Source organism: Capronia epimyces (genome assembly GCF_000585565.1).
Source record: "Capronia epimyces CBS 606.96 chromosome Unknown aczIQ-supercont1.1, whole genome shotgun sequence".
Lineage (NCBI taxonomy): Eukaryota > Fungi > Ascomycota > Eurotiomycetes > Chaetothyriales > Herpotrichiellaceae > Capronia > Capronia epimyces.
Window position 1 is genome coordinate 356936 of NW_006912904.1, and position 26577 is coordinate 383512.

Genomic DNA, 26577 nt, shown 5'->3' on the forward strand with positions numbered 1-26577 from the left:
AGGAAGGTGGAAGGCAGGCAGTCAGCGGGCAGGTAGGCGAGATGGGAGGTGTTACCGACGGGGGTTGTGGCCATGTAGAAACAGACCGTCGAGGGGACATATGCACACACGCCCATGCACTCACGCCCACGCACACACGCACACACGCACACACGCACACATTTGTTGACTGCCACACTCTGACCCGTAGGAGCAGAACAAGGAGCACAGCAATGTCGAGTCATTTCAAGTTTGTCTAAATTGCCTGTGGGTTTGTGAGCAAGCGGAGCGGAGCGGAGTCGGTTTTAGTTTAGCTTTGTTTGTCTTTAGGTTTATGTCTAGGTATAGGGATCCGCGAACAGAGTTGAGCTTGAACTTGAATGTGACAGACTTGTCAAAGAAGTAAGCAGGCTGAACGGCTGTGACTCTAAAGTTGGAAATAATGCCTTTTTCCCTTTTTGCAAGGGGCTGGGGGAGATCTCGTCTTGACCGCCAACATGACCATCAACATGATCATAACCATGACCATGATCATCACAACTGTAACCACGCGTCCCCGTTCCCGTCGACCAGGGGGCCCTCGAGCACGGCGGCGCCTAGGATCCTGCCTACTTGGCGCAGTTCGGCGCGGAACCAAGTCTGCAGGCGCTTCAGGTCCATGTTCAGGTCTGGGTCTGGGTCTGGCAAGTCGATGGGCTCGGCCTCGGGTTCGGCCTCAAGATCAAGACTCTTCGAATTGCCACTCTTCAAATTGGTGCCACTGTCGCTCCTAGTAGGATCTAGGCCTAAGTGGACGAACGAGGCAATGCTCAAAGGCCACACGGCTAGGATTGCGAGGTAAGGGTTGATGCTCACATGGTCCTGTGGGGCAGCTAGGATGAGTTTTTGGGTGGGTGAGGGTGTTGTTGGTGTTGGTGTTGATGCTGCTGTTGTGGGTGATGTTGATGTTACTGTTGAAGATGAGGGAATATTGGTCTCATTCCCAATGGCCATCACCAGCGGAGAAATCGATGTTGATGTAGACGTAGCTGCGGCTGTTGAAATCAAGGATGGACTTGGACCAGATGCTGGCGATACGGAGGACCCGGGGTAAGACTCTCTTCCCCAGTCACGGGCATCAGCTGCCGTGGCATGGACAGGACTCGGGATCGGAGACAGCTTTCTAGTGTGCAGCTTGACACAGTCCAGACAAGAAGGCAAACTCGCGGCAAGGGCGTCGGCCATGTTTTTCAGCTGCGACAAGCATTTCCTTCGTTCCTGGTCGTAATGCACAGTCAGCGGGGTAAGGTCCAGATCCAAATCCAGATCCTGGTCGATGGTCAGGTCGGGTTGACACGCTTGACTGAGCATGCGAAGGATCCGCAGGCGTGCGCTGGTCAGGAGCATGCGTGTGGAGAAATACTGCAGCCACGCGGCCGCATAGACGGGGCTGGCATACATGTACACGGTCGAAGAGTAGAAGTGGGTGGAGGGTGAAGGCGACGGTCGGTCCGTGGGATCGAACACACACTGCTCATAGGCCCAGTCGGCCGGAAACTGGGTGGTCCAGCGGTGCAGAGCGGCGTCGAGGTCTGCAGCCTGGCGATTTAACTCCTCCAGCTCAAAGTAGTCAGTCATGTGTCTCAGGCGGTACCGCAGGTCGGCGATGTCGACGACGATGCTGTCGTATACGAGGTCGAGGCCGGACTCGCCAAAGAGACTGCCGTCACTCGCCCACTGGGGCATGGCAATGCCTCTCAGCAGCGCCGAGCGAATCAGGCCACGTCGGGTCTGCTGGACGATCTCGGGCACCGGGTAATGACCACTTCCTCCTCCTCCTCCTCCTCCTCCTCCTCCTCCTCCCAGGTGCGACGGTCTCCTCTGGAAATGTACCCAGGTCTTCAAGACCGCCAGAGCCCCGTCGTGGTGCGGAAAGCTGGCGGCCGAGGCAATGCGGATCGGTCGGGACATGGTGTCCTCGTAACGGCCCATGAGACAAATGGCCAACAACCAGGTGTCGATGTTGCCTCTGTCCAAGACTGGGAGCATCGATCGCGCCATTTGTAAGAGGTGGTGGTATTGGACCGATGCCTGCATCGCGGCGGGCGCGTAGTGTTGGGTGCGCGAGTAGACGGCCAGCGCAAGCGACGACACGGCCAGATGCACCAGTTCGCCGGGTGGCCGGGATGAGCCAACCTGCACCGCTACACAGTCATACAGGCTTTTCAACAACCCTGGCACCTCGGCTCTGGTCTGCAGGTGGTGATGAGATAAGTGTAGGAGTGCGCGCATTGGAAGATCGAGCCCAGGCTCGCGAAGAATTGTGCTCGTGGTCATAGTCGTAGTTGTAGTTTTGGTCGCGGTTGCCGCCGTGGTCGTGCTGCCAGACGGCCGTGGTCGTAGCTTCAAGCTCGAACGTGGCCCTCTTGGCCGTTTGGTGTGGCCGCTCGCATACCGGTTCTCTAGGTGGATCGAGAAGGGCGCTTCTTTGGCGTCTCGCCTCAGGCAGATGCGTTTGGATTTCCGGCATCTCTGACATGTCGGCCCGGTTTCGTCGCACTGTAGTGATCCCGGATGCTGTCAGCTTGGCCGGCTTGGTGGTGTAGGTTCAACACCATCACCATCACCGCTCTTGCTACTGCTGCTCACCTTGATGCGCCTCATCTTGCACGTCTGACATCCTCCACTTGGGTATGACATGGCGATGGGGTAAGAACTCAGCAAGGTCTATCAATCTCGATCATGGATTGTCGAAACCATCTTCCGTCTATTTTCCCTCCCTCGCCCTCAGAAGCGCACGTCTACACTTCGAAGTATTACTGACTGAGACAGGCGAGAACAGTTGGTGGTCGACGAGAGGTTTTGCAATACACCCGGCCTTAACTCTAACTCCGGCCTCTCAACCGTGGTTATGTAATCAAAACTTGCCGCTTTATTGGCATCACAAGGCTGTGACCTTTGCAGACATGTCTCGTCAGGCGTTGATACGTATCTGAGATTCCTCTCGTTGCATTTATCTACGGTAGTCTGGGTATATACGGCGCAGAGTGCAACAAAACAACCCCAGCTTAGTCGGCATCTCAAGTCCCGCTCCACTATACGAATCCCTCTCCCATATGTCCGGGTCTGCTCTGCTCTGTTCCTGCTCTGGCTCAGCGCGTCGTCAAACAAACAATGTGAAACTATTAAGTAGGCCTACAATCGTCACATTCACTCCACGTTTCCATTCCCATCCCTTCGATCATGATTTCTGTCGTCGTGCATCTTGAGGTCGTGAGGTATTCGATAATCATTGGTCGTGCCGTACCTTCACGCATCTTGTTCCAATTTGATATCACCGTCACCTGCCTTGTCTGTCTCGCTTGGTTTCTGTCCAGCCGTGTCTGTGTCTCGGTCTCGGTCCGGGTTCTCGCCATTGACAATGGCAACCGTGGAAGCCTTGTCATCACCGTCCCCTTCCTTCTCGGAAGATAAGACCGTCGTCGAGTCCGCTGCCTTGATAGTCTGCCCTGGCGCCTCCGACAGTCTATCAATGTCATCTTCGACTTTCTGCTTCCATGCCTTGATATCGGCGATTTCCGTTTCTTTGGATTGCAGGTCCGCCCGAAGTTTTTCGATATCTTTCGCCCTTTGATCTGAGACGTCCTTGAGTTCCTGCTCCTTAGCCTCGAGGTCCTTTGTGGCCTTGTCGGTCGCAGTTTTGACCGACGATCTGAGATCATCCAGTTCTGCTTGGACAGATTCTAATTTTGCCGTGGTTTCCTTCAGCTGGGCTTCTGCCTCGCCCTTGCTGAGGGTCAGTGCTCGGATCTCCTCATCTTTGAACTCAAGGGCTTCGCCGAGTTTGTTCTTCTCAGCCACTGCGGCTTTCAGGTTCCCCAGTTCCAACTCAAGCTCTTTTGAATGGTTCTGGGAAGCTTCCTGGTCCGCTTGCATTGATTCGAGTTTCGCCCGGGCTTCGTTGAGACCAGAATCGGCGTCTGACTTGGCAGCAATTGCAGCTTCGAGTTCGGTTCGGACATTCTGTATCTCCTCCACGCTCTTCTCGGCTTCCGCTCTCGCGCGTTGGGACTGTTGGAGTTCGGCTCCAAGGTGTGCATGTGCCTCGTCGGCAGCCTCCAACTTCTGTCGCATCGTCTCCACTGCTTCTTCGGCCGACTTTTGCGCGGTCAAGGCCGTGGCCAGGTTGGTTTCCAGTTCGCTGCATGTCTTGAGCTTTTCTGTCGCCGCAGCCAAAGCCTCCTCGGTATGCTGCTGGGCCACCTCGGCGTCGGCAAGCTTTTGCTCAAGCTCGGTCCGGGAAGTATCGGCCGCTGCATGGACGGTGGCCAACGTCTCCTCGGCCAGTTTCTGGGCAGTTTGGGCCTCTGCCAACTTCCCCTCCAACTCGCCTATAGATGCGTTTGACTGGGCTTGAGCCTTTTCCAGTGCCTCTTCCGCAGTATTGTGGAAAACCGTCAGTGCGGCAAGTTTGTCCTCAAGTTCCTTGACAGACACGCGAGACTCTTCGCCAGCCTTCTGTAAGGCGTCAGAAGCAGCCACAAGTTTCAACTCCAGCTCCGATTTGATCGACTCCTGCTGTTGTTGCAACCCCTTGAGAGAAGCTTCAACAGTCGTCTTCTCAGTCTCGGCAGCTTCCAATTTCCTAGTGAGCTCCTCGATGTTTGCCTGGGCCGTTTTGAGCTGTTCTGCAAGTTCTGTGAGTTGCTCCGCTGCTGATAGCTTCGCCTTTTCTGCTTCTTCGAGCTTCTGCTCTGCTTCGGATCTGGCTGATCTCGCGAGCTCAAGTTCTGCTTGGCTCGCCTGTACATCTTGCGTCATCTTCTCGATGTCAGAAGCATATTTGACATTCTCAGCCTCAATTGTCGCAACCTTGTCGTGAAGCTCTCCCCTAGTCAGCTCCGCACTTTCAAGGTCTGCTGCTAGTTTGGTCTTCTCTGCTTCGAGGCTTGTGATTTCACCCGCGAAGTCTGACACTGCTTTCTTCAGGGTCTCGAGCTCGTCGTTAATCTTCGTCTGCTGGGTCTCCAACTCGGTGAATTTCTGCGCTTCGGATGATTTCGCCGTGGCCGCAGCCTCAAGTTCTTCTTTCAGCTTGTCTACCTCGGCTTTGTAGACTCCAAGCTCTTCGGTCAGCTTTGAATTCTCGGCTTGAATGGCGGAGATCTGGCCTCCACTGGACTCGGTTTCCGTTCGAGCCGCTGCCAGAGCTTCTGTGAGTTGTTGCTTATCTGACTCTAGGGCTGCAATCTGTGTATTAGCAGCCTGTGACTCCTCCTGTGCCGCAACGAGTTGACCTATGAGTTTGGCAGTTTCAGCCTCGGACTCACGCTCCGCCAGTTGCTTTGCTTCAAGCTCAGCTTCGAGCTTCTTGACACTATCTTCCAACTCTCTCAATTTCTCATTGGCTCCTTCCAGAGCAGCCTGTGATGATTGATGAGAAGATTCGAGGTCTCTGGTATGCTGCTCGTGCTGTTCGTTCTTTGAGGCTAGAGTCTCCTTCAAAGTTTGGAGCTCGGCGATTATAGCTGCATGCTTTTCTTCAGCAGCGTTGGCGCGCAACTCAGCCTCTTTATGTTTTTCTCCCAACTCTGTGGCGACGGCAGCGTGCGCATCGATGTCCTTTGAGAGATTCGCCGAGCGTTCCTTCTCAGTGTCAAGTTCCGCGCGAAGCTGGGAATGCTCTTCCAGCTGAAGCGATAGTTGAGCAATCTTTGCCTCTGCTTCGTCCAGAGCTTCTTTAGACGCCTTGTTGTCCTCGAGCTCTACAGCTAGTTGGGCAATCTTGTCCCGAGAGCTTTCGAGTTCCTGTTTGCTTGCCTCAAAGGCCCCTAGTTCGATCGTGAGCTGCGCAAGCTTTCCTTCGGTGGCTTCTAGAGCCGCCTTGCTTGTCGAATAATCTTCCAGATCTTTCGTCAGTTCGGCAATCTTGGCCTCCGATGCAGACAAGGCAGCTTGGGTTTCGGCATGGCCTTGCAAGCTGGTGGTGAGTTCCGCAATCTGTCCCCGCGCATGTTCCAACTCTTCTTGAAGGATCTTTTGTGCCGAGGTTTCAGCTTCCCGCTCCTTGGTTGCAGCATCTAAAGCGTCCTTGGCCGCAGTGAGCTCGGACGCTCGGGCTTCGATTTGTGCCTCCAGTTCTCCTCTAAGAGATGCAAGTGACTCATTGGCAGCATCGAGGGCGGCGGAGGAACTCTGTTGCAGGCTTTCATACTGCTTGGTATGGTCTTCGAGGCGCAATTCGGCGTTTTGGTGTCCTGATTGTGCATGCGTCAACTGCTCGGTCAGGGCGGCTATTTGTGCGTCCAGCTCGGTTCGAAGGGCGTTGTTCGATCTCTCGGAATCCTCGAGTGCCCTCGCCGACACCTGTTGAACACTGTTCAGCGCCGCAGTGGTTTCGGAAATGGCCGTCTTTGCAGCTTCGAGGTCGGCAGTGAGAGAGGCGGCTTCTGCTCGAAGATGGCTGAGCTCGTTCTCGTATCCGGCCGTGAGCTGTTCTTTCCCGGCACGGGCATCATGCAACTCCTGTGTGAGGATGGCAACCCTCGATTTGTATTTGTGGTGAATGGTCTCCGTTGCAGCTTCATACTCCCGCTTGTATTCTTCTCGGACTGCCTCTCGTTCCGCTGTCCGTGCATCTTTGATCTGTTGGACGACAACTGCCACCATCTGCTCCTCCAGCGCCACCTTTTGTTGTCTCAATGACTCTTCTTTTTCTCTGTACTGAGCCTCCAGACTTTGTTCGAGATTTGCCATCTCCCTGTCTTGAGTGATGAGCATCTCTCGGGCTTCTTCGAGCTCCTGTCGACATTGTAGCAGCTCCTTGTTCTGGCTGTCTTCCTGGCCAGCGGCCACTTGGTCCGTCTTGGGAGGTTCCGTTGCCCGCTTCTGAGGTAATGGTCTGGACACGGGAGCATCTTGGTGAAAGAGGTAATTGTAAGCCCGACGCAGGCTAGACGATCTTTTGGGACCCATGGAAGGCCGCGGTTTGACTTGGGATATTCGTCGTAAACGTTTCTCGGACGCCATGGTAGCCTGTTCAAGATTAAATGGTGCCAATGTACTCCGTAGAGCTTGGAACTATCAGTGCGAATCGGCGGTGTCTGGCACGGTTTCACTTCGGTGGGGAAAGCGTTAAGCGAGTTTGTTGGTGTACAAAAGAAATTTCACGAAGAGGAGCGGAAACTTATACTGCAACACGTTGAGAACTATACCGGACGACATGGGATGGCAGAAGAGTCATAAGATTCCTTTTTTTCATGGAGCCCATCCATCGGGCAGCAAGAGACCAAGACGCGAAGGGACTGAGTGGTGGTGCATTGAGCGAGGGACACGTCGCGAGGCTTGAACGGGTCGCCAAGCGGAACGTGTGCTCCGATAGGATGCTTCACCTTCACCTGGGAGATGCATGAAGAACATCTGCATGGAGTGATCACCTGCCGGCACAGAGGACAGAGTGGGCTGACTGCTAGACCTAGAGCATAGTAGCTGATCTGGTGGCATTTTGACTGGTAGAGAAGAAGGAGGAGGAGGTGATGTTCGCAGGAGGTTTGGCTGATATGCAGGCACCCGCAATAATACTAGGGAATGGGGAATGGCAGCGGGAGGACGCCTAAGGCCGCATGCCTAAGTCCCGCGAGCTTAATCAGTGTAGTGTAACGGATATGCTATGCCTTAGTACGGGGCGTCGTAGGCTCTCCTTTCGACCTTTCTACGATGCGCGACTTGTCACCTGCTCCGCCGTGCTCTTCCCCAGACAAACTCCCGACTTGAATGACATCAACCGCGACGGCAGTTCACATCTTCGCCTCTTCGCCTCCCATCAACCCGCACTGGGTTCTGATGTATAGATAGTATCACATCTCCCCCGTCTCCTCTCAACGCTTTTACCCTCTTTTCCGTATCTTTCCTCTTTATGTTCCTCAAACACCTCTCCCGCCTTCATCGACCGTTTTCTCCTAATCCCCGAATGAGACTTGCCCAAATGTCCTCCCACATCGGTAATGGCCGTTCAGAAAGCCTCACCCCCGGTGGCTATTCCGAGGGCGATTCAGAGGGCGGCTTTAGCATAGCCAGTATACCGAAATCAAACAATTTCACATCCAATCTTCCTCCAGATATGCAGTATCCTACCCCCGTCGACTCTCATCGAGCCCCTCGAGAAAAACTCGGCCCCCGCCTGGTCCGAGGAGCATTGTACACTTATGTCAGACCCGAACCTACAGAAAATCCCGAGTTGTTGGCGGTCAGTAAAGCTGCTCTACGTGACATTGGCCTCGCCGAGACCGAGGGTTCTTCGGAAGAATTGAAACAGGTGGTCGCAGGTAACAAGTTCTATTGGGATGAAGAAAAAGGGGGCATCTATCCGTGGGCGCAATGCTATGGCGGCTTCCAGTTTGGCCAGTGGGCCGGACAACTCGGCGATGGAAGAGCTATATCCCTGTTCGAGACCACAAACCCAAAAACTAAAGTCCGCTATGAATTACAATTAAAAGGCGCCGGGAAAACACCGTATTCACGGTTTGCAGATGGCAAGGCGGTCTTGCGCTCTAGCATCCGAGAATTCATCGTCTCGGAATATCTCAATGCCATCGGCATACCAACCACACGAGCATTATCGCTGACGTTGTGCCCGAACTCCAAGGTGGTTCGAGAGCGGCTAGAACCGGGGGCAATCGTCTGTCGCTTTGCCCAGTCCTGGTTGCGTCTCGGAACATTTGATCTGATGCGGTCGAGGGGGGACAGGGATCTCATTCGCAAAACTGCCACCTATGTTGCCGAAGAGGTGTTTGGTGGTTGGGAGACCCTTCCCGCTGTTTTGCCCGCCGACACCAAAGATGCGCACCTGGATCCGACACGAGGAGTGCCCAAATATCAAATCCAAGGTAAGGAGGGCGCGGAGGAGAATCGGTTCAGCAGACTTTATCGGGAAATCGTACGGCGGAATGCCAGGGTGGTGGGTATGTGGCAAGCGTACGGGTTCATGAATGGGGTTCTCAACACGGACAACACGTCGATCTATGGCCTGTCGATGGACTACGGGCCGTTTGCGTTCATGGACAATTTTGACCCGACCTACACTCCAAACCACGATGACCACATGCTCCGGTATAGTTATCGCGCTCAGCCGAGTATTATCTGGTGGAACCTCGTCCGTCTGGGCGAGTCGCTGGGCGAGTTGATCGGGGCTGGTGACCGGGTGGATGAGACGGTCTTTGCCGAAAAGGGGGTCGAGGAGGATTTTGCTCCGGTATTGATCAAACGCGCCGAAACCATCATCGACCAAAGTGGGGACGAGTACAAGGCGGTGTTCCTGAGCGAGTATCGTCGGCTGATGACTTTGCGCCTCGGACTGAAAACTCAGAAGGACAGTGACTTTGACGTGCTGTTCTCCGAGCTTCTGGACACGATGGAAGCACTGGAGCTCGACTTCAACCATTTCTTCCGACGGCTCTCGTCGGTGAAGCTGGACGACGTCAGCACCAAGGAGACCCGTGAAAAGACGGCGGAACGCTTCTTTCACCAGGAAGGCGTCACCGGTCTCAACGAAACGAACGAGTCTGGACGAGAGAAGGTCGGTAAGTGGCTCGACTCCTGGCGTGAGCGCGTTGCGGAAGATTGGGGCACTGGAGGGTCGGCGGACGAGGACAGAATCAAGGCCATGAAGGCCGTCAACCCGAATTTCGTGCCTCGCGGCTGGTTGCTCGACGACATCATCGACCGGGTCGAGAACAAAAACGACCGAGACATTCTCCACGGCGTGATCGACATGGCTCTCAGCCCGTTCCAAGACCAGTGGGGATGGAACGAGCGGATTGAAGAGAAATATTGCGGTGACGTGCCAAGGTTCCAGAGGGCCATCCAGTGTAGTTGTTCCTCTTGAGCCGGACCTTTCTGGCGTATCTTGAGGGCATGTACTATAGCTTGCTCCGCTGTGGCTTGTTCTGATCAGTATGTTCCAAGAGCCCTGAGAGAAAGTCTTGTACCTTCTAGCGAGGACCATGATTGTGCGTATAAATCGAAAAGCTCTGTTTATATATAAAGCTTATATCTTGTCAAGCATCATAATAAACGAGATGTCACAGAGCAAGCCTTTGCGATTGTATATGACCATCGTTAAGGAGTTGTTTCCTATATTGACATCTCATCGCCACTCACATATCACATCTGTTTCCATATCCGACTTGCCAACCCTCAAGGTATCGGATTCGTCGACGAGGACGGTGAATAGACAAATAGACGGATATGTAATTAGAACTATCTATTCAATCTATCAAGTGTGAGAGTGACAAATCCAATCAGAATCTAATCAAAAATCAAGCCTTTCCATAAATGTCGGCATCAAAGTCCAACTGGTCAATCTTGTGGCGGCCCTCGGCGTCTTTGTTGGTCCAGACACTGACACTCGTGCCGGGACACATGAACTCGCCGTATCCATCATCGTCGATCTTGACCTCGTCGGGCTGCCAGGCCAGCAAGTCAGACCACAGCTCGCCGGCATGTTCCTTGCCGACAAACATCTTCTTCTGGCCCGGGCCGGCGTTGGACAAGACACAGGCTAAGCCGGCGGAGCGGTCGTGGGTGCCGCGGCGGACGAAGCCTAGACAGTTGGGCTCGTCGAAGTAGTCGTCCTGGTCGCCGTACGCGAACAGCTTGCGGGCCAGGACCAAATGCGCCAACTTGCCGCCACAGGAGGGTGGCTCGGGATTGTCGCCCTGCATGCCGTACAAGTCGCCGTAGAAGACGCACGGGTAGCCCTGGTTGCGAAGCAGGATGAGAGCATAGGCGAGAGGCTTGAAGAAGCCCTCGATGGGCGTGGCGACCGTCTGGCCGGGCTGCGTGTCGTGGTTCATGACCACCGTTACCGCACTGTCGGGCCGGGCTTCGACCAGACTATGGTCAAAGACCTGGCGCAGGTCGGCGCTTTCCGTCCGCGACAGCTGCGAGAAGTTGTTGAGCAGTGGCGAGTCGTACAGGCTGAACTTGTGGTGCATCTGGTCCAGGTACTCGAGCATGGCGCCGACATCGCCCGTCCAGAACTCGCCGACCAGGAACAGCGAGTTCTTGCCGAACTTCTGCTCCAGGTTGTTGACGAACTCGTTGGTCCAACGCTCTGAGAAGTGCTGGCAGGCATCGAACCGGAACCCAGACAGCTTCAGCTCGCTCACCACCCACTCGCCCCAGTGTGTCACGTCCGCAGCCACCTCTGGGTGCGAGTAGTCTAGATCCGCGAACATGAGGAAATCCGCGTTGCCTGACTCATCGCCCACGCTGCCCGACCAGTACTTGTTGTCGCCCAGGATCCGGAAGATGCCCGTGCGCTCGGTGCCGGCGTCGTAGTCGGTCCCCGAGAAATGCTCCCAGTGGTACTTTTGGGTGGAATACTTGTCGCCACGCCCGGCGAAGTCGAAGCCTAGCCATGCATCCATTTCGAACGGCTCACCGATCTCCTTGGTGCGGTCTGCAGACGGTCGATGCGTGTCAGCCAGTCACTGGTCGGGCAATCAATGGATAGACTGCATGGGACAGAACAGTCGAAAAAGGAACTTGAGACAGTATCTAGTCAAGAAAAGAAAGACGGAAATGAGGAACTCACCAGCCTGATCAACTTCGATAACTTGGCATTTTTCCTTTCGATCCGCACCAGCCTTGTGGTTCAGCACAGCATCGAAGTACAGCCCGACCCCGACGTCGTGGGCCTTCTTGACCAGGGTGTCCAACTGCTCCCGGGTGCCCCATTTCGTGGACTTGGACCCTTTTTGGTCGAATTCGCCGACGTCGTACAGATCGTAGATATCGTATCCATTGGCCCCCGAGCCCCCGCTGCCCTTGCATGCGGGCGGCAGCCAAATATTGTCAATGCCGATGTCTTTGAGCTCTTGCGCCGCGTTTGTCAGCCGTACCCAGTGTTTCTGATCTGCGGGCACGTTCCATTCGAAGCCTTGCAGGAGGCAGTAGTTTTCCGGCGTCGGGTCGGCCATCTTGGCTCTAATGATGGGTGAGGGTGAGGACGAGAGCGGTAGTCTAGCCGGCACGCTCAGGATCGCAGTCAGACAATAACAATAGCGCTGTCGACGATAATAATGTCGATAATATCTTGATCCAAGTGTAAAGATAGCAAAAGTTTCCTATTCCTCCAGCAATAGCTCTAGCCTCTATCCAACTCAAGTGCGAATGATAAGTATACAGCGTATAGCAGAGGGATGTAAGTCTAGAATGTAGAACGGAGAACGGGCAAGCGCAGAAATCGCCAAAATGTCCAAAGTGCCGGATAGCCCAAGGCGGAGAAAGCAGGGGCAACGGAGACCGCTTATATACAGCGCATGTACGGATACAATTCAACGCTTCCAACCTGCGCTACAGACGAGAAGATCCAAGTTTTTCCAGATACGATGCGGCCAAGTCCTCATGTATTGTTGGCTGCGGCATGAGGTCATGCATGGGCATCTCCCCACCAATCCCGACCCCGGGATAGCACTATCCGCCAATCACAGCCTGCCGGCGATGTGTGGCTGCAACCTGTTTCCTCTTATCTCTTATCGGCGGAGGATGATGCTGTGGCTGAGGCTTACATTCCATAAGGCTGAGGCTTAAGGCTGCCATTGCAGCTAGAATAATAGGACTTCCTGCTAGTACTCATCGAAGCAACAACGTAGAGCAAAGAGGAATGAAGTTATAACACAGGTGTACGGAGTGCTTCTCGACCTTGGCGTCAATCGATCCCTAAGCCCTCGAGCCAGACACTTTCGCCGATTTCGGGGATGCGGAACGAAGAAGCCCGAAGAACCTGGGGTTGGATTGGGGTTGGATTGGGGTCAGGCGTGCTCCTGAGCAAGTTGACGACATGGACAGGATGGATTGCGGTAGAAATAGTGGCAGAAGTGTTGATGTGATAGATGCGATGGATGTGGTAGTGCCGTGGAGACTGGACTCTGCTTAGAAATCACTCGGCCGGGAGCCTTGGGCTTACAGATACAGACACAGACAGTATATTATGTTTACAATGTTGGTATATCCTTGCGAGTATCTGTACCTACACACTGAAGCAGCACGCTAGTATACGTGAGGGACTGTAAAGTGCCACCGGCTAGCGGCAGCAACACCAACACCAGCACCGGCACCGGACAGACCTAGCCCAGCGACAGTACACCTTGCACTTGCACATCATCATGAGCCAGAAACCGATACTCATCTCGGGTGGCGGGCTGGCATCTCTTCTTCTGGCGCGCTCTCTGCTACTCTCCAAGATTCCGTTCCAAGTATTTGAGCGCGACGCGTCTCTCGCCTTCCGCGGGCAGGGCTACCGACTGCGGCTGTCGTCCGAGGGCCTGGACGCCATCGAATCGGTGCTGGACCCTGCCTCGTTCCAGCGCTTCTACGACCGCTGCGGCAAGACGGGCGGCAATGGCCTGGTGAGTCTGGATGCCATCACGGGCGAAGTGATCGGTGAGCAGCGAGTAGGCGCAGGCGAAAACTTGGGCTCGCGTGATGGCAAGATCGTGGGGATAGCGCGTGGTGACATGCGCCAGCTGTTCATGGAAGGGTGTGAAGAGTTTGTTCATTTCAACAAACACGTTACGGGCTACGAGTTGACGGAGGATCAAGAAGGCGAGGGTAAAGGTGTGCGCGCTGTCTTCGCTGACGGCAGCAAATCCGTCCAAGGGAGTCTACTCGTGGGCGGTGAAGGTCTTAGGTCAACAGTGGCCAAGCAGTTGTCGGGCGGACGACTCAAAGTCTACGATCTAGGGGCGCGCGGCATCCACGGACAGGCGCCGACAACGGCATTTCGGGCGTTAGGCGAAGGCGTGTTCCGTATCGTCGACGAGGGCGAGGGCGAGACAGCGCCGGGCAGTCAAAGTCAAGGCCGGGGTCGAGGTCGGGTCTCAATCATCACCAACGTGCGGCCTAACGACATGCACGACGCGAACGTCGAGTTCGGCTGGACCATGGTGGGCGTACCAGGGGTCATCACGGCGCCCAACGATGACTACTCGATCGTAGGGAAGACGGCCGCCGATCTGGCCAAGTCGCTGACCAAAAACTGGCATCCACGCTTCAAGCCGCTGTTCGACCAGATGAACGAGCGCGAGGCTGCGTTCTGGAAAATCACCTGTTCCACCCCGACGGGCGTGCCGGAGTGGCCCAACGAGCCTCGCGTCACGGTGATTGGCGATGCAGCGCACGCCATGACGCCCGCGGGAGGCATCGGTGCCAATACTGCTGTGAGGGATTCGGCGTTGTTGGGGCGATTGCTTCGTGAGGCACAGGCCCATGCCGGGGGAAACTATGAGGGTGTCACCGCGGCGTACGAGAAGGAGATGAGGCGGTATGCTGGCGAAGCGGTGCGGTCGAGCTATGGCACGGCGACCAAGATGTTTCAGGCCCATATTGACGAATTATCTAAGACGGTGTGAATGTTCAGATGGACATGGACATGACAGAGAGTCTAGACCGCAGGCTGCAGGCTGCAGACTGCGACTGCAACTGCAACTGCGACTGCGACTGCGACTGCGACTGCGGGGGTGCCGGACAGGGAAGACGATCACGCACCACACCACACCACACCACACCTCGCACCTCGCACATCGAGAGATCTCACCCTCCCTCATCCTTATGTACACATAGCCATCAAACACTGCGCTTCTACATCTTCTTCTTCTTCTTCTGGTTCTGCTTCGCACGGGACTCGTGGCTCCCCACCGGTCCTTGTTACTTGGCCTTGCCTAAGGGATAAATCATCCGGGCGGCGACCTCGGCACGAACGAATTGAATTGAATTTTGCAAGGAAGTCATCTCCGGGCAATATATTGAATACATACCCGTACGGAGTACCTGTACCACCACCCAACCTCCGGCCTGATCACCCCTGACGTGCTATGACGTCCGCTGCGGTGGTTCGACATTGTGCGTTTGCGTTTGTATCTGGATGACGATACTGGCCAGATACTGGATACTGGATACTGGATGCAAGATGCTGGAGGCTGGATGCTGGAGGCTGAGACGGCATACGACAAGGATACAAACGCTCAACATTAGACATGGATGAGGATGAGGATGAAGATGCTGGAGATGCTATCCGAACCTGCATTGCATCCAACTCCAAATCGGATGTTGGCAACATCCACATCCATTCTCGTGCTACGCCCCCGAGGATCGACTTGTATCATGTATAAATACCTTGGTCTCCCGGTCGTGGCCACTGCTGGCGCCCCGACCTGATCTGACCTGATTTGACCTAATCGATTCTACTCCATCGTCCTACATCGACAAGGATTCTAAGAAGTCTCTCATCGATCTTACCAATCGCACAATGGACTACACCACCAGCATAGAGAAGACCCTCGGACGCCTCATCACCGCATTTCACATCCTACACCAGCAAGGCATCTTCGACGAGTGCGGCCATGTGTCCGTGCGGCATCCGGACGACGCCACCACCTTCTTCACCAGCAACGTGCCTGCAATTTTGGTTTCGTCGACTCGACATCTGAATCAGTGGAACGTGAGTGATGGGTCTCCCGTGATTGACAACAGACCTGCTACCGACGGACCTGCTGCCGACGGGTTTCGTGGGGCACCGCTGGCGACTTCTCCCGCTGCTACTGCTTCTGCCACGGACGGATTTTCTGGGACTCCTGCTCCTCATACCACCACTACCACCACCACTACCACCACCACCACTACCGCGGCCAATGGATGTCAGCTCATGCACGAAATCCCGCCACACTCGGAGCACTACATCCACAGCTGTCTCTACGATCGGTACCCAGCCATCCAGAGCATCGTACACTCGCACTGCATGAGCGCCGTAGTCTACGGTCTGTGTAACAGCAGCGGAAGCATGTTGCTGCCCAGCTACCAGATGGCCGGCTTTCTGGGCCATCAATCGCCTATTTTCGATGCAGCCGACTATTATTCCCAGCTCCCGGCCACGCACCCGCACAATTTGTCCATCGACCACAAAATCCTAGGCGACGCCTTGGCTCGGATGTTCAGTCGGGGCCGTCAAGATTTGGAACAGGACGATTACGAGGATGACGACGACGGTGTTGATGGTGCTGATGGTTTTGATGGTGTCGATGGTGTCGATGGTGTCGATGGCCATGTTGATGATGGCGTCGACGGTGTTTATGGCAGTGGAACTCGTCATGGTGGTAGAGACTGGGGTGACGGTGATATCGACGGTGCTGCCGACCTCCCTAACCATTGCGTCGTCTTCCAACGTGGCCACGGCTTCGTCACATGGGCAACCAGTCTCGAGGACGCCGTGTACCGAGCCATCCACGTGCAGCGTGACGCCGACATCCAGACCACCGCCATGGGCCAGCGATCACGGAGCGAGATTGAAGTGGTGTATCTGAGTGACAGGGAAGCCCAGGATTGCAAGGAGACCATCAATGCTGCCACCCCGGAGAACTGGTTGGCCTGGACTGTGCAGGCGGAGCGGTCGGGAATGTACCGCAACGAGCTGGGCAAGCCCACAGACACATACTTGCAGGTATGAGATAAATCTTGGGGGATAGAGTATATGAAACGAGCTCGAACTTCTCTGAGCTCGGATTCGGTTACCTGGACCGACACGGATCCTGATATTGAAGCGACTATGCTCCCCAAAGAACCTGTATATAGGCAGTGTGTAGGGTGTGGTGGACCTTGGTGACAGGAGCATTGTCAAATCAGACAGTGAACCCCACTAGGAATTAACTCTGTTCAGACAATTACAAGTACAAATTAGGTATCCGTACAATGAATGACCATTCATATTCCTATAATCATTCCCATTCCCAAGCTATTTATATTCCCATGGCCACTCCCATCCATTTTAGCCATACAAGACTTCGCATACCCCCCCAATAGGTATATCCATGACGGCATCTGTGCCCTCATTCCACACGAGTTTCCAGTTCGGGTATGCGACGTGTTGGCTGTGGGAAGTCGCGCCGGCTGGCGAATCTCGGGAATGGCCGTCTGTGCCGGAGAGGTAGGGAAAGGAAGCTCCCCCAGGCGGATAGCCAGAGGACCGGTGGCGTGAGGAGTGAGTGGTCATGTCTGTCTGTGGGCGCTGGAAGTCTCGCGCCGGGAGATCTGGTGGTTGCGAGCGGACGGGCCCAGGTCTCGCGTGAGACGATCTGCGCCGTGTCTTTTCCTTGATTTTGGACGAATTCCCGGTTCCGCCCCTGGGGTACTTCAACAGAGCTTTTCCGCCCCTGGCATTGGACGCTGATGTTGCAATTTCCATCCTCTCCCGCTCGTCCAACTGCTTGATCAATCTCTTGCTACCACCTTTCCGGACCCGGCCTAATTCGTCGAGGATGGCCACATTGGCCGCCTCGTCCACCATGCATTCTAAGCTGTCGAGCGGGAGAGTCAAGTACTCGACGTTGTAGCTGAGCAATGCGACATAGATGTAGACCAACAGGATCACGATCCAGGCAGGGATGGCCAGAGACCACCATCGATTCGGGTAGTAGGTGATGCCCAGAGCGTGGAGGAAGGGTGACGGAAGGTATGACCACAGAATGTAGAACAAGAAGGCTAGAGAGGATGCCAAATACAGAACGAATCCATAGTACTCGTACGTCGGGACCTTGGGAGAGGTGGGTGGGAGAGGGTGCGCACGGCGGGCAGAATGCGCCACGGCAGCTTCGGTGTCATTCGGCGTCTCGACATCTGAACTGTCAGGGGTCGTCGGTCGTGTGGAGGCGGTAGATCGATTGAGCAAGGAAGGCGGCCGAAGCAGCGACGTGAGGCTCGGCGAGGGCGGAAGCGGGGTGGGTGGCCGGTTGTAGAAGGGTGGGTAGAGCGGTGGCGGCGGAGGAGGTGGGAGCGACGTGGTTGATTGTGAAGTGTGCAGCTCATGGACGGCCTGATTGTGCGCATTCGCATGTGCACCAGACAGCGGAGGACGTGTCGGTAGAGAACGTACCCGCGAGAGCATGTCTGGTCTCGCCGGCGATGATGGGTTGAATCTACTGGGACCTGCATTGTTTTGGGGATCTTGCTCGTCGCCGACTTCCACCTCTTCTTCAGACCCTTCCCCTTCCTCATCCCATTCCGACTCTTCAGACTCTTGCCGTGAGTAGTGGGATTCAAAATCATCGTCGTCAAGCGTCACCCCTGCTACGTCGACCTCGTCCAAGGGTGTACTCTCTTTAGGGCTGGTCGAACCTTCTTCTTCAGTTCGGTCGGGTTCTTCGCCAGCCAGCACGAATGCTGGGGTAACCGCGCGTGGCCTCGTCTGTTGCGGTTGGGGGGTCGTCGGCGTAGGGGTGGTCATATCTCGGTCTGGGATCATCATACGCGGGCCAGTTGGAGTGCGCTGATCCGGGAGTAACAGCGTAGGAGCGGGCAGGTTTTCGAGATACGGTCGGAGAGTAGGAGGGAAGGGAGGAGACTTTGGGGGAGAGTGTTGCCCTGGCTCAGGCGATGCGCCTCTACTTTGAGGCGGCATTCTCTGCTAGGTTGATGGGAGGATATAACAGCCTCTAGAGTAGGTAGGTACAAGTAGATGAACGCGTCCAAGGATCTGTGGAGTGCTATAGTATAATGGAGGGGAGCCGCGCCAAGAAAAAATTACAGCCTTGTGCCTTCAGGACAAGGCTGAGGCGTACGGATTCTCGAGGCTTTCTGCATTGCTAACAGTTCCTCGCAGAAGGATGTCAATAACCATGTGTCGGCGTCTTCAATCTGTTGCTGTGCTAATGCTTGGAGAAAATATCATTATAGACATCCGAGCAGAGGTCCCTCTTCCTCTTGTGCTCTGCTCATGCCTTGGTTCTATATTACAGTTTTGGTACAGTGTTCGCTAAGAGACTGTAAATCGTAACTCGTCAATGGTGGGTGAACTGCTCCAAGTTCTAAGACACCTTTTTGTCCTCTTTCTCCTCCTCTTCTAAATGTGCACCCATGTTCACTTATTTCTTCAACTGTCCGTCCACTCTGTTCAGTCCTAGATCCACATCACCAGCACTGCTCCCGGTCAACGTAGAAGTCAATGATGCTGTACTCCTCTTTTCCAGACGAGCCGAGGGTAGTGGTGGGGTTGGAAACTTGGACAGGTCGAGAGGCTGCTGGTTCGTGGGCGTCATCATGCCTGTCAACATAGGTAGCGGCACATCGTGTTTTGTTGTGGTCTTTCCCAGTCCCTTGATAGCGTGGCCGATGCTTTCACTCCGTCGGCGCAAGGTGGAGAACGACTTTTTCTTTGGCACGTTTAGTTTTGTGCTGAGAGCGTCGGACATGTGGTCCTCTGCTGGGGGCGTGCGGACTGCTGGCAAAGCTGTCATGTTGGCGAAGCTTGTGGTACTCGTAATGCTCATTGCTGTCGTAGGTCGTTGCAAGGTGGCTAGGGCGCTAGAGCTGCTCGACGCAGTCGCGTGTTTTCCCAAAGCCGGCTCGCCGCCTGACAGGCTCGGAGTTGAAGGTGGACTCATGTAGCTTGAAGATCGAGAAAACGGACGTGTATCTGCCACCGAGGAGGGCGTTTTGATGAAATTCCTGATGCTGCTCATGCGTGCGTGGTTGAGAGCCGTGGATAGTCGGGGCAGACTGGATATTCGTTCGGCCCTGGATTTGAGCGTCTTGCCGCGGATAGCCAGCGACTCCTCACTTGCATTGGCATCGGCAATCACCTCGGACGCATTGGCAGGTAGATCTGGGATCTCAAAGAGCGTAGCTTCGGCTGCAGGGAACCCCGAACGACTGCTACTTGTCGATCGACGTTTGGCCGGTCGTCCGGGTAGTTGTGTTATTGTGTCCGAGATGGATCTTTGCACCCATGACGGTCTTCGTCTGCTCTCCTGCGAGCCGCCGACGATGGAGATCAGTGAGGGTCGGGATTTGGGCTGCGAGAAGGAGACAGGTGTGGCAATTTCGATCGGCGAAAACGTCTCGTCGGGCTCGACCTCTGGGCTCATGACCTCTGATATCGGCGGCGATTCCATGAACACAGAGTATCGATCGTATCGGAAGTCTGACAAGGTCGCCAGTGAAGCCTGCAAGACTGGCCTTGGTGACGGGAGGGGGACGACGACACCACTGTCGTCCACCGCCATAGGGGTGGTGTCCTCCTGTTCTGGAAGAACAATCTTCGACGGCGTGACCCCAGTATACCGGGTGAAAGCCGTTCGGTTAGGAAAAGGGTCGTCTGGAGTCAACACGCTTCGTTCGGAGGGCGTCTCGACAGAGGACTCCCGGTCAAACCGTCCAGCATCGACATCGACGTCGGCTTCGACATCCAGATCCATATTATCAGCAGGATTGTCATCGGATCCCTCCATGACCTCTGCTGTCCCTTCATGTGTCATGAGCCGTCTCTTGTGCTCTTGGATCCGCTCCCTCTCCAACGCATTTTGCTGATGTCTTTCTTCAAACTTTCTTCTCCGAGCAGAGGCAGAGCTCATCTTCTGAGATCTCAATGCTTGTTCCATGGTTGTGCGAGCAGGGACACAAGTAGCTCTTTAATAGAGGTTGCAGGAAAGGGTCGACACGGCAGAAGCACAAGCCTTGTGTAGACACATTAATTCGCAAGGACTCCGAAGCGACCTAGAGGCTTCTGTAGGAGGGGTCGGAGACAGCAGTCACCTGGAACTCCAACGGTAGCAGGGACCATCTCGTGGAACAAAGACTGCAAGAGAGTTCAAGAGCGACAGGGTCAGCTTACTAGTAGTAGACAGTAGGTACTAGTACCCATAGGTAGGCAGATCGGTCAGGGCAGACCCATCTCATGCGCGAGCTCGGTGACCCAACCTAAATAAAGTGGGATAGATACAGGCCACCAACGCCACTCCGTTGCTAAAATTGTCGGCGGTGAAGGGAGTTTGCGACAAAAAACAGCAACATGGCCGGGTTGACGAGGGAGAGGGCCGCTGCCAGACTACGTCGTACGTAGTGGCCAGCGCCAGCCAATCTTGCAGCCGAGAGGAGATAAAGGAGAAGCGATGGCGTAGTATTCTCAAACGAGATTGCAGCCAGGCACCTAGCCAGGGAGCCAGGGAGCCAGCAAGGAGGCCCTTTCCTTTTCCGAATCTTTAGATGAAGAAAGAGGGTCAGACTGTTCAAGGATGCTCCGTAGCTTCGAGGGGTGAGTGGAGTCGGCCGAAGCCATAGCCTGAAGCCAATGTTTCATCGCGGAAGGTCTTCCAGATGGACACCTGTCAAGCTGGAAGGACGAAGCTCTTCCCTAGAACGGCTGTTTGACAGCCTGGCCAGGGAAAGTCGGTGCCTGTTTCCGTCGGATTCGAGCAAGGACAAAAACAAACCGGAAATAGCGAGTGCTGTACGGCTACATAGCTTGGCGTCCTTGAACGGAGGATTGTCGACAGAGTAGATGCAAATGGTGGAGAGTGGCAGAGACTGTTGATAGGAGAGAAAAGACACCCGCCAGTCCAGATCGAGATCACAGAGCTTCAAGCTCCTCGCCTAACGTCCCAGTTGTATACTCCGTATTACGCCTTCTGGGGAAGGCTAGGAACCTGGAACACACATCGTCCCGGCGTAGCACAACAAAAGTAGGGATCAAGGTTCCAGCAAGGGGTCTCAAAGGCCAATCAGGGCTGGTAACAACAGGAGATGTCGGATGGCCCTCAACATGACCCAACCATCCATCGGGCTGCGGCCCCAGAAAGACCAGAAAGACCTGCAGGGAGATGGGTGGCCGGGAACGGCCAGACAGGCGAACTAGGGACAGTCGCCGCCAAAAAGTGGCCCTGGTTGATGGATGTGATTACCGGGACCCCTTCTCCGTACTCCGCCGGCGTACGGTGTCGTATCTATCACATGCACCATTGCAACTCGCTGTTAGGTTCGCAATGGATGACTGTATCCGTACTCCGCTAGGTGCTCCGCATAGCATACTCCATACCGTGTACGTACAGATAAAAGTTGTCCTTTACAGCTGTTGAGGAGCCCTCCAGGTGTCGTGCAGAGGTGAGAGTCCCGGGCAGCTTTCGGCAACCCTCCCTGCTGGGCCTCGGGAGGCTTGCAGCAGTCCACGGTTGGCCACATTGCACTCATGGTAAAACACGTGTCCCATGTTGTTGCTCGTCAGTGACTCCACACACAGGAGTACAGTGTGTACTCCGTAAATTGCTGGGCACGGTTGTGATGGGCTGACAGCTTATAAGCTACAGGATGACGGGCAGATGGTCTTAGCGATGATTGCATGTCGCACCGTTATGCGTCAAGAACGTCAGGTGGGCTCTTCCTGAGTATGGACGTTTGGGTGTTGTTAACGGCGTCTAGGCGTCGGTTAACGTTAGGATGATCGCACTGACCGGTCTTGATCAAGAGCTGCTTTCGCTTGAGCAATAACAATATCAGCCATGGCCGTCTCACCCCGAATTGGCCTTGTGTAACCATACCGTCTGACATGTTGAAGACTGTTTGACGTGATTCGTATTCGCACGGATCTGCCCCGAATTTTGGTAAGACGATGGTCTGAGGCGCGACCCACCGCTACCGGTTTCGTCTGCTGTCATGACCGACACTCATCTTCCCACTTATCAAGACAGAATGTAAACATTGCTACTGTTGTGATGGTTCTTTCGTCTAGTTCGCCGTCAAATCTCGTACGGAAAAGTACTTCCTTGCGCTGCTATCGACCATTCCACTCCAACAACCATTCTTGCACTATCTGCGCAAGCTGTTTTTGCGCGTTCGCCACCGAGGCCGGAGGTAAATCCGGCGTCGTCTCGTTCAAAAACACTCCGTTCTCATCCCAGTGATGCACTGCGCCCGGGATGAGGATGACAGGCTCAGCCGCCGTACTTGTATCGTTCAGGCGGTCGGGAACATCCAGCGTCGCCAGCGGGGTTGCTGGGCGCCACGGGTCTGCTTCTCCTCCGATCAAGGCCAGTCGCGGATATGAGATGTTGTAGCCTCCCCATTGATTGATTGTTTCGACATCCGGGGGCGAGGTGATGTTGAAGGCGTACCGACACACCAAGGTGAGATAGTCGAGCGTCAACAGTCGAGAGATCAGGGGAAGACGGTCGCTGGGGACGCCTGAGCCGGTCTGGATGTAGCCCCATTCAGTGCAGTATTGGTAAGCCCACGACAAGGCATTGAAGTTCGAGACGTCCTTGTCGGTGTACATGCTGGCTGACGAATTGTGGGCGCTATAGCATTGATCCAGCGTCTCATCGCAGGATCCGACGTAACTGTCGTTGATCCAGCCCATCAGGTTCAACAGACGGTTGGCCAATACTGCGCTTTCGTTGCCCCAACCGCCCGCTGCAATGAGCGACGAAGCATTCGGGGCCAAGTCGGAGTATCCGGGCCACAGGACACTGTCCGAGGAGAGGTTGCCGCAATAGAAGTCGAATTCCGGACTGCCGACGGCAGGATCCCAATTTCTCGACTGCCACCAGCCCAGCCCACCAGACACCACGTTCGCGAAGTCGTCACTGTAAGTCAAGTTCTCCAGACCAAACCCCCTTTTGAGTTGGGTCACCGTGGTCGAGTCATTCTGGAGGAGGATGTTGTCCACGACATTGATCAGCTTGACCTGGGTGTCGATGCATTCAGGTGGGCCATATTCACGAAGTGGCTCATAATATTCCCAGAAGTCATAGATGGCCTCAGTCACGCCGGACGAGGATATCGCGCCCCAGGTGAGGTCTGGATACAGCACTCTCAAAAAAGCGACGAAGCCGCCGGCATAGGAGCCGCCGTACGCGATATACGGCGTTCCAGGAGCAGTCAGGTTGAGATGTTCAAGACCGGGAAACACGACGTGCGAGGCAAAGTATGCTTGATCAGCCAATGCCTGCTCTGTCGACAGAAAGCGCAGATTCTCGGTGGACAGGTCCGGGGTAGGGAAACTCGTGCCATAGTACCGGTGTTCGAGAACGACACCGATGCCATTGGTGGCCGAGGCCAGCTGAGCAACGATGCCTTTCTGTAGGAAGGGTAACCGTTCTGCTGCATCGGCTTCACCGCTTTGCAGGACGAAGACGGGGCCTCCAGGCTTGTAGTACGTGGCATCGAAGAAATACCTCAAGTTGAAATAGCCACTCGAGTGAGGCTCGTATTTCGAGTCGTTGTGGAAGTGGTCGACTGGGACGGAGATGTTATGGGCGGGATAGAGCTCCTCTGGGTCGACATCCCGTGCCACGAGGCCATGAGGCGCCGGGGCCATGTTTCTCTCTATGTCAGTAAGATCCCATGTACGGAGCAAGTGTTTGCTCCAGGCTGTTCAACATACCTTGCCAATCCCAGGCCGCATAGCGTGCCTGCGCAAAGTAGAAGAGTGCTCTTCATGTTCTCAAACCGACATCGACGAATCTGCCTGAGCAGCGAAAAAAGGCAGACGACAAGGACGAGGAGGGAATAGGCGGTGGCAAGCAGTACATGCGAGACTTCAATATCTCGTAGGAGTAGGACCGAGTCATGGTTGGCCGCTGGCGTCATACTACGTCGTGTCCTGGCTCCCGGAGTCGCTTTTGTCCCTGCTTTTGTGCAGGCGGATGACACCTTGAGGCTTGTAGCTCAGTAGCTATCGGAGAGCTCGGGACGCTGGGACCTGTGACGCTGCCGATGAATGCAACGCTGGTAGTATGGAGTACGGTAGCCAGATCCTACTGACCCAAAAGGAAGGTGGCAAGCACCCAGCAGGGATGCTGGAGAGCAACAACGGGGGCGGATAGGATGATCGGCTCACGGCTCAGGCTCAGTGGCATCAGAAAGGAAGCGTGGGAAAGAAGAATGGAGGCTAATGCAGCGACTATGCCCTTAGGCGGAGTCTGGAGACTGAGGGTCGATGAAGGAGCTGTTTACAGTGCAATAATAGCCACCAGAGGAGCTTAGGAGGCTCCTTAGGCTTAAGTGCTTAGAACCCTTAGGCTCCTTAGGCTGATAACAAGCTTCCCTCATCCCCCACCGCGCCCGGAGCCTGCCCGGTGCCAACTCCACACACAGTATCCGTACTCCGTACTCCATCAGTAGAGTATCTAGGAGCACACTGTTCGCCAACATTAATAGTTCGAATGTGATGACGATTTTTCTGGAAGGCCCGCTCGTTTCAGTCCTTAGAATACTCTATGTACTACCTCATGTACGTGCGTGAACTTCATCTGCTGAAGTGCACACTTACAGTCGAGGACTAGCAGAACCGTACCAAGAGACTGCGCCTAAGCCTAGAGAGCTGCGCTGAGGTCAGAGTCAGCCTTCACTGTCCGTTCGCCAACAGCACTCGGCCACCGTCGACACATAAACATCTTCCATCCACGTAAGCCTGATGAACAACAAAGTCAGTATTCACAGGTGGTCTTGTCTCTGGCCAAACAACTCACTCCTGCTTCACTGCTGAGGTAGAGGATAGCCCCGGCAATGTCTTCCAGCTTTCCTATTCGTGCCGCGGGCATCGCCTTGAACAGCTCGGCGAACTGGTTCTCACCCTCCTCCACGGGATTCATCCTACTGGGCACGACTGTACAGGCGTTTGTTTCAGTGTCTCGCATCATATGGTCGAACGGAGGGTGAACTTACAGCCTGGATTGATGGCGTTGACCCGTACATACCCTGGACGATGCCAACATGAGCAACGTCGCCAACAGCGTGGCCGGACGAAGAAGATGGATGGACTTACATTTGGCAAACTTGCTCGCCAACAGTGCCACCAGGTGGTCAATGGCCGCTTTACTGGCGGCGTAGCTGGTCAAGTCGACGTTGGTACAGTTGTGCATGCTGGCGCAGCTGCTGGTGATGATCATGACACCGCGTCCTTCGTCTCTGCCTCGTCTTCCATTGCCCAGATCAAGCTCACTGGCCGCCACCAGCAACTTCAACAGAGCGACGGACAAGAAGTAATGCGCCGTCACGTTGACCCGGAAGGTGTCGTCCCAATCCGAATGCCTAGAAGACCATAACGACGCCTGCAACTCGTCGAGCGAGGCCGTCTTGACATTGCACATGCGTGGCGGGTCTCGTCGAATGCCTGCATTGGAACAGAGAATGTCGAGGTGGGTTTCGTGCTTCTCGAGCTCAGCTGCCAGGGCTGCAATGCCTTCCTTGGACGACACATCGCTGGCAAACCTGTAACAGCGGTCGGTCTTAGCCAAAAGCCTGGCCCGGGGAGCATTCGGCGTGCAAGTTGTACCCTATAGCGCTGCCCCCAGCACTTTTTCCCAGCTGGTTGAGCTCCGCCACCGGCCCTGAGATGTCGTCTGTGGGCAATGCAGTCACATAGACCTTTGCCCCATTGGAGACCAGGCCCTGAAGTCTCGGTCAGTCGTCCGTTCTGGGTGAGAGGGTTACAGACCAATTCACCTTTGCTATCATCAATCCTATCCCACTGCAGCCGCCTGTCACCAGGGCCACCCGACCCTTGACCCCAAACAAATCAGCGACGGAAAGAGAAGACATTGTTTTTCTCGGTCTCAAGATCCAGAGTCCTAACAAGTCCCGACGCCTCCCCTAAAAGCAGGTCGAGATCACGATCCATGATGCGCGGAGTGGATTCCGCCACCCGGACACTGTGGTGCCTCGTCGTTCTCCGGCCCAGCGGGGGCGAGTCTTCCGCACAAGTCCGTCCACTGAGCCGCAGGGCAGTCGAGGCGATATCAACCGTGTAACCGTATAAAGGGTCGACTGCTCCGGTTCTTCCCTCCTCGTTGACCG

General features: G+C 55.1%; 10 protein-coding genes across 10 annotated transcripts; 3 read left to right on the top strand and 7 right to left on the bottom strand.

Moving 5' to 3' along the window:
* Positions 1 to 513: 513 nt before the first annotated feature.
* A1O3_00140 (uncharacterized protein) lies at positions 514 to 2497 on the bottom strand (the record flags this gene model as incomplete). Its single annotated transcript, XM_007730292.1, has 2 exons — positions 514 to 2154; positions 2177 to 2497. 2 exons carry the CDS (start codon positions 2495 to 2497, stop codon positions 514 to 516), a joined length of 1962 nt encoding a protein of 653 aa, XP_007728482.1.
* A 770-nt stretch (positions 2498 to 3267) lies between these two features.
* A1O3_00141 (uncharacterized protein) lies at positions 3268 to 6987 on the bottom strand (the record flags this gene model as incomplete). The annotated part of the gene is made up of 1 exon (XM_007730293.1): positions 3268 to 6987. One exon carries the CDS (start codon positions 6985 to 6987, stop codon positions 3268 to 3270), a length of 3720 nt encoding a protein of 1239 aa, XP_007728483.1.
* A 955-nt stretch (positions 6988 to 7942) lies between these two features.
* A1O3_00142 (uncharacterized protein) lies at positions 7943 to 9841 on the top strand (the record flags this gene model as incomplete). Its single annotated transcript, XM_007730294.1, has 1 exon — positions 7943 to 9841. The coding sequence occupies one exon, from the start codon at positions 7943 to 7945 to the stop codon at positions 9839 to 9841; it is 1899 nt and encodes a 632-aa protein (XP_007728484.1).
* Positions 9842 to 10274: 433 nt separating this feature from the next.
* On the bottom strand, positions 10275 to 11939 carry A1O3_00143 (alpha-amylase; the record flags this gene model as incomplete). The annotated part of the gene is made up of 2 exons (XM_007730295.1): positions 10275 to 11419; positions 11555 to 11939. 2 exons carry the CDS (start codon positions 11937 to 11939, stop codon positions 10275 to 10277), a joined length of 1530 nt encoding a protein of 509 aa, XP_007728485.1.
* A 1188-nt stretch (positions 11940 to 13127) lies between these two features.
* A1O3_00144 (uncharacterized protein) lies at positions 13128 to 14372 on the top strand (the record flags this gene model as incomplete). Its single annotated transcript, XM_007730296.1, has 1 exon — positions 13128 to 14372. The coding sequence occupies one exon, from the start codon at positions 13128 to 13130 to the stop codon at positions 14370 to 14372; it is 1245 nt and encodes a 414-aa protein (XP_007728486.1).
* An 896-nt stretch (positions 14373 to 15268) lies between these two features.
* On the top strand, positions 15269 to 16462 carry A1O3_00145 (uncharacterized protein; the record flags this gene model as incomplete). Its single annotated transcript, XM_007730297.1, has 1 exon — positions 15269 to 16462. One exon carries the CDS (start codon positions 15269 to 15271, stop codon positions 16460 to 16462), a length of 1194 nt encoding a protein of 397 aa, XP_007728487.1.
* Positions 16463 to 16780: 318 nt separating this feature from the next.
* Positions 16781 to 18409, bottom strand: A1O3_00146 (uncharacterized protein; the record flags this gene model as incomplete). The annotated part of the gene is made up of 1 exon (XM_007730298.1): positions 16781 to 18409. One exon carries the CDS (start codon positions 18407 to 18409, stop codon positions 16781 to 16783), a length of 1629 nt encoding a protein of 542 aa, XP_007728488.1.
* A 463-nt stretch (positions 18410 to 18872) lies between these two features.
* On the bottom strand, positions 18873 to 20387 carry A1O3_00147 (uncharacterized protein; the record flags this gene model as incomplete). Its single annotated transcript, XM_007730299.1, has 1 exon — positions 18873 to 20387. One exon carries the CDS (start codon positions 20385 to 20387, stop codon positions 18873 to 18875), a length of 1515 nt encoding a protein of 504 aa, XP_007728489.1.
* Positions 20388 to 22552: 2165 nt separating this feature from the next.
* Positions 22553 to 24097, bottom strand: A1O3_00148 (uncharacterized protein; the record flags this gene model as incomplete). The annotated part of the gene is made up of 1 exon (XM_007730300.1): positions 22553 to 24097. The coding sequence occupies one exon, from the start codon at positions 24095 to 24097 to the stop codon at positions 22553 to 22555; it is 1545 nt and encodes a 514-aa protein (XP_007728490.1).
* Positions 24098 to 25126: 1029 nt separating this feature from the next.
* On the bottom strand, positions 25127 to 26322 carry A1O3_00149 (uncharacterized protein; the record flags this gene model as incomplete). The annotated part of the gene is made up of 6 exons (XM_007730301.1): positions 25127 to 25192; positions 25251 to 25387; positions 25447 to 25479; positions 25547 to 25992; positions 26057 to 26172; positions 26227 to 26322. The coding sequence occupies 6 exons, from the start codon at positions 26320 to 26322 to the stop codon at positions 25127 to 25129; spliced, it is 894 nt and encodes a 297-aa protein (XP_007728491.1).
* Between the last annotated feature and the right edge of the window lie 255 nt (positions 26323 to 26577).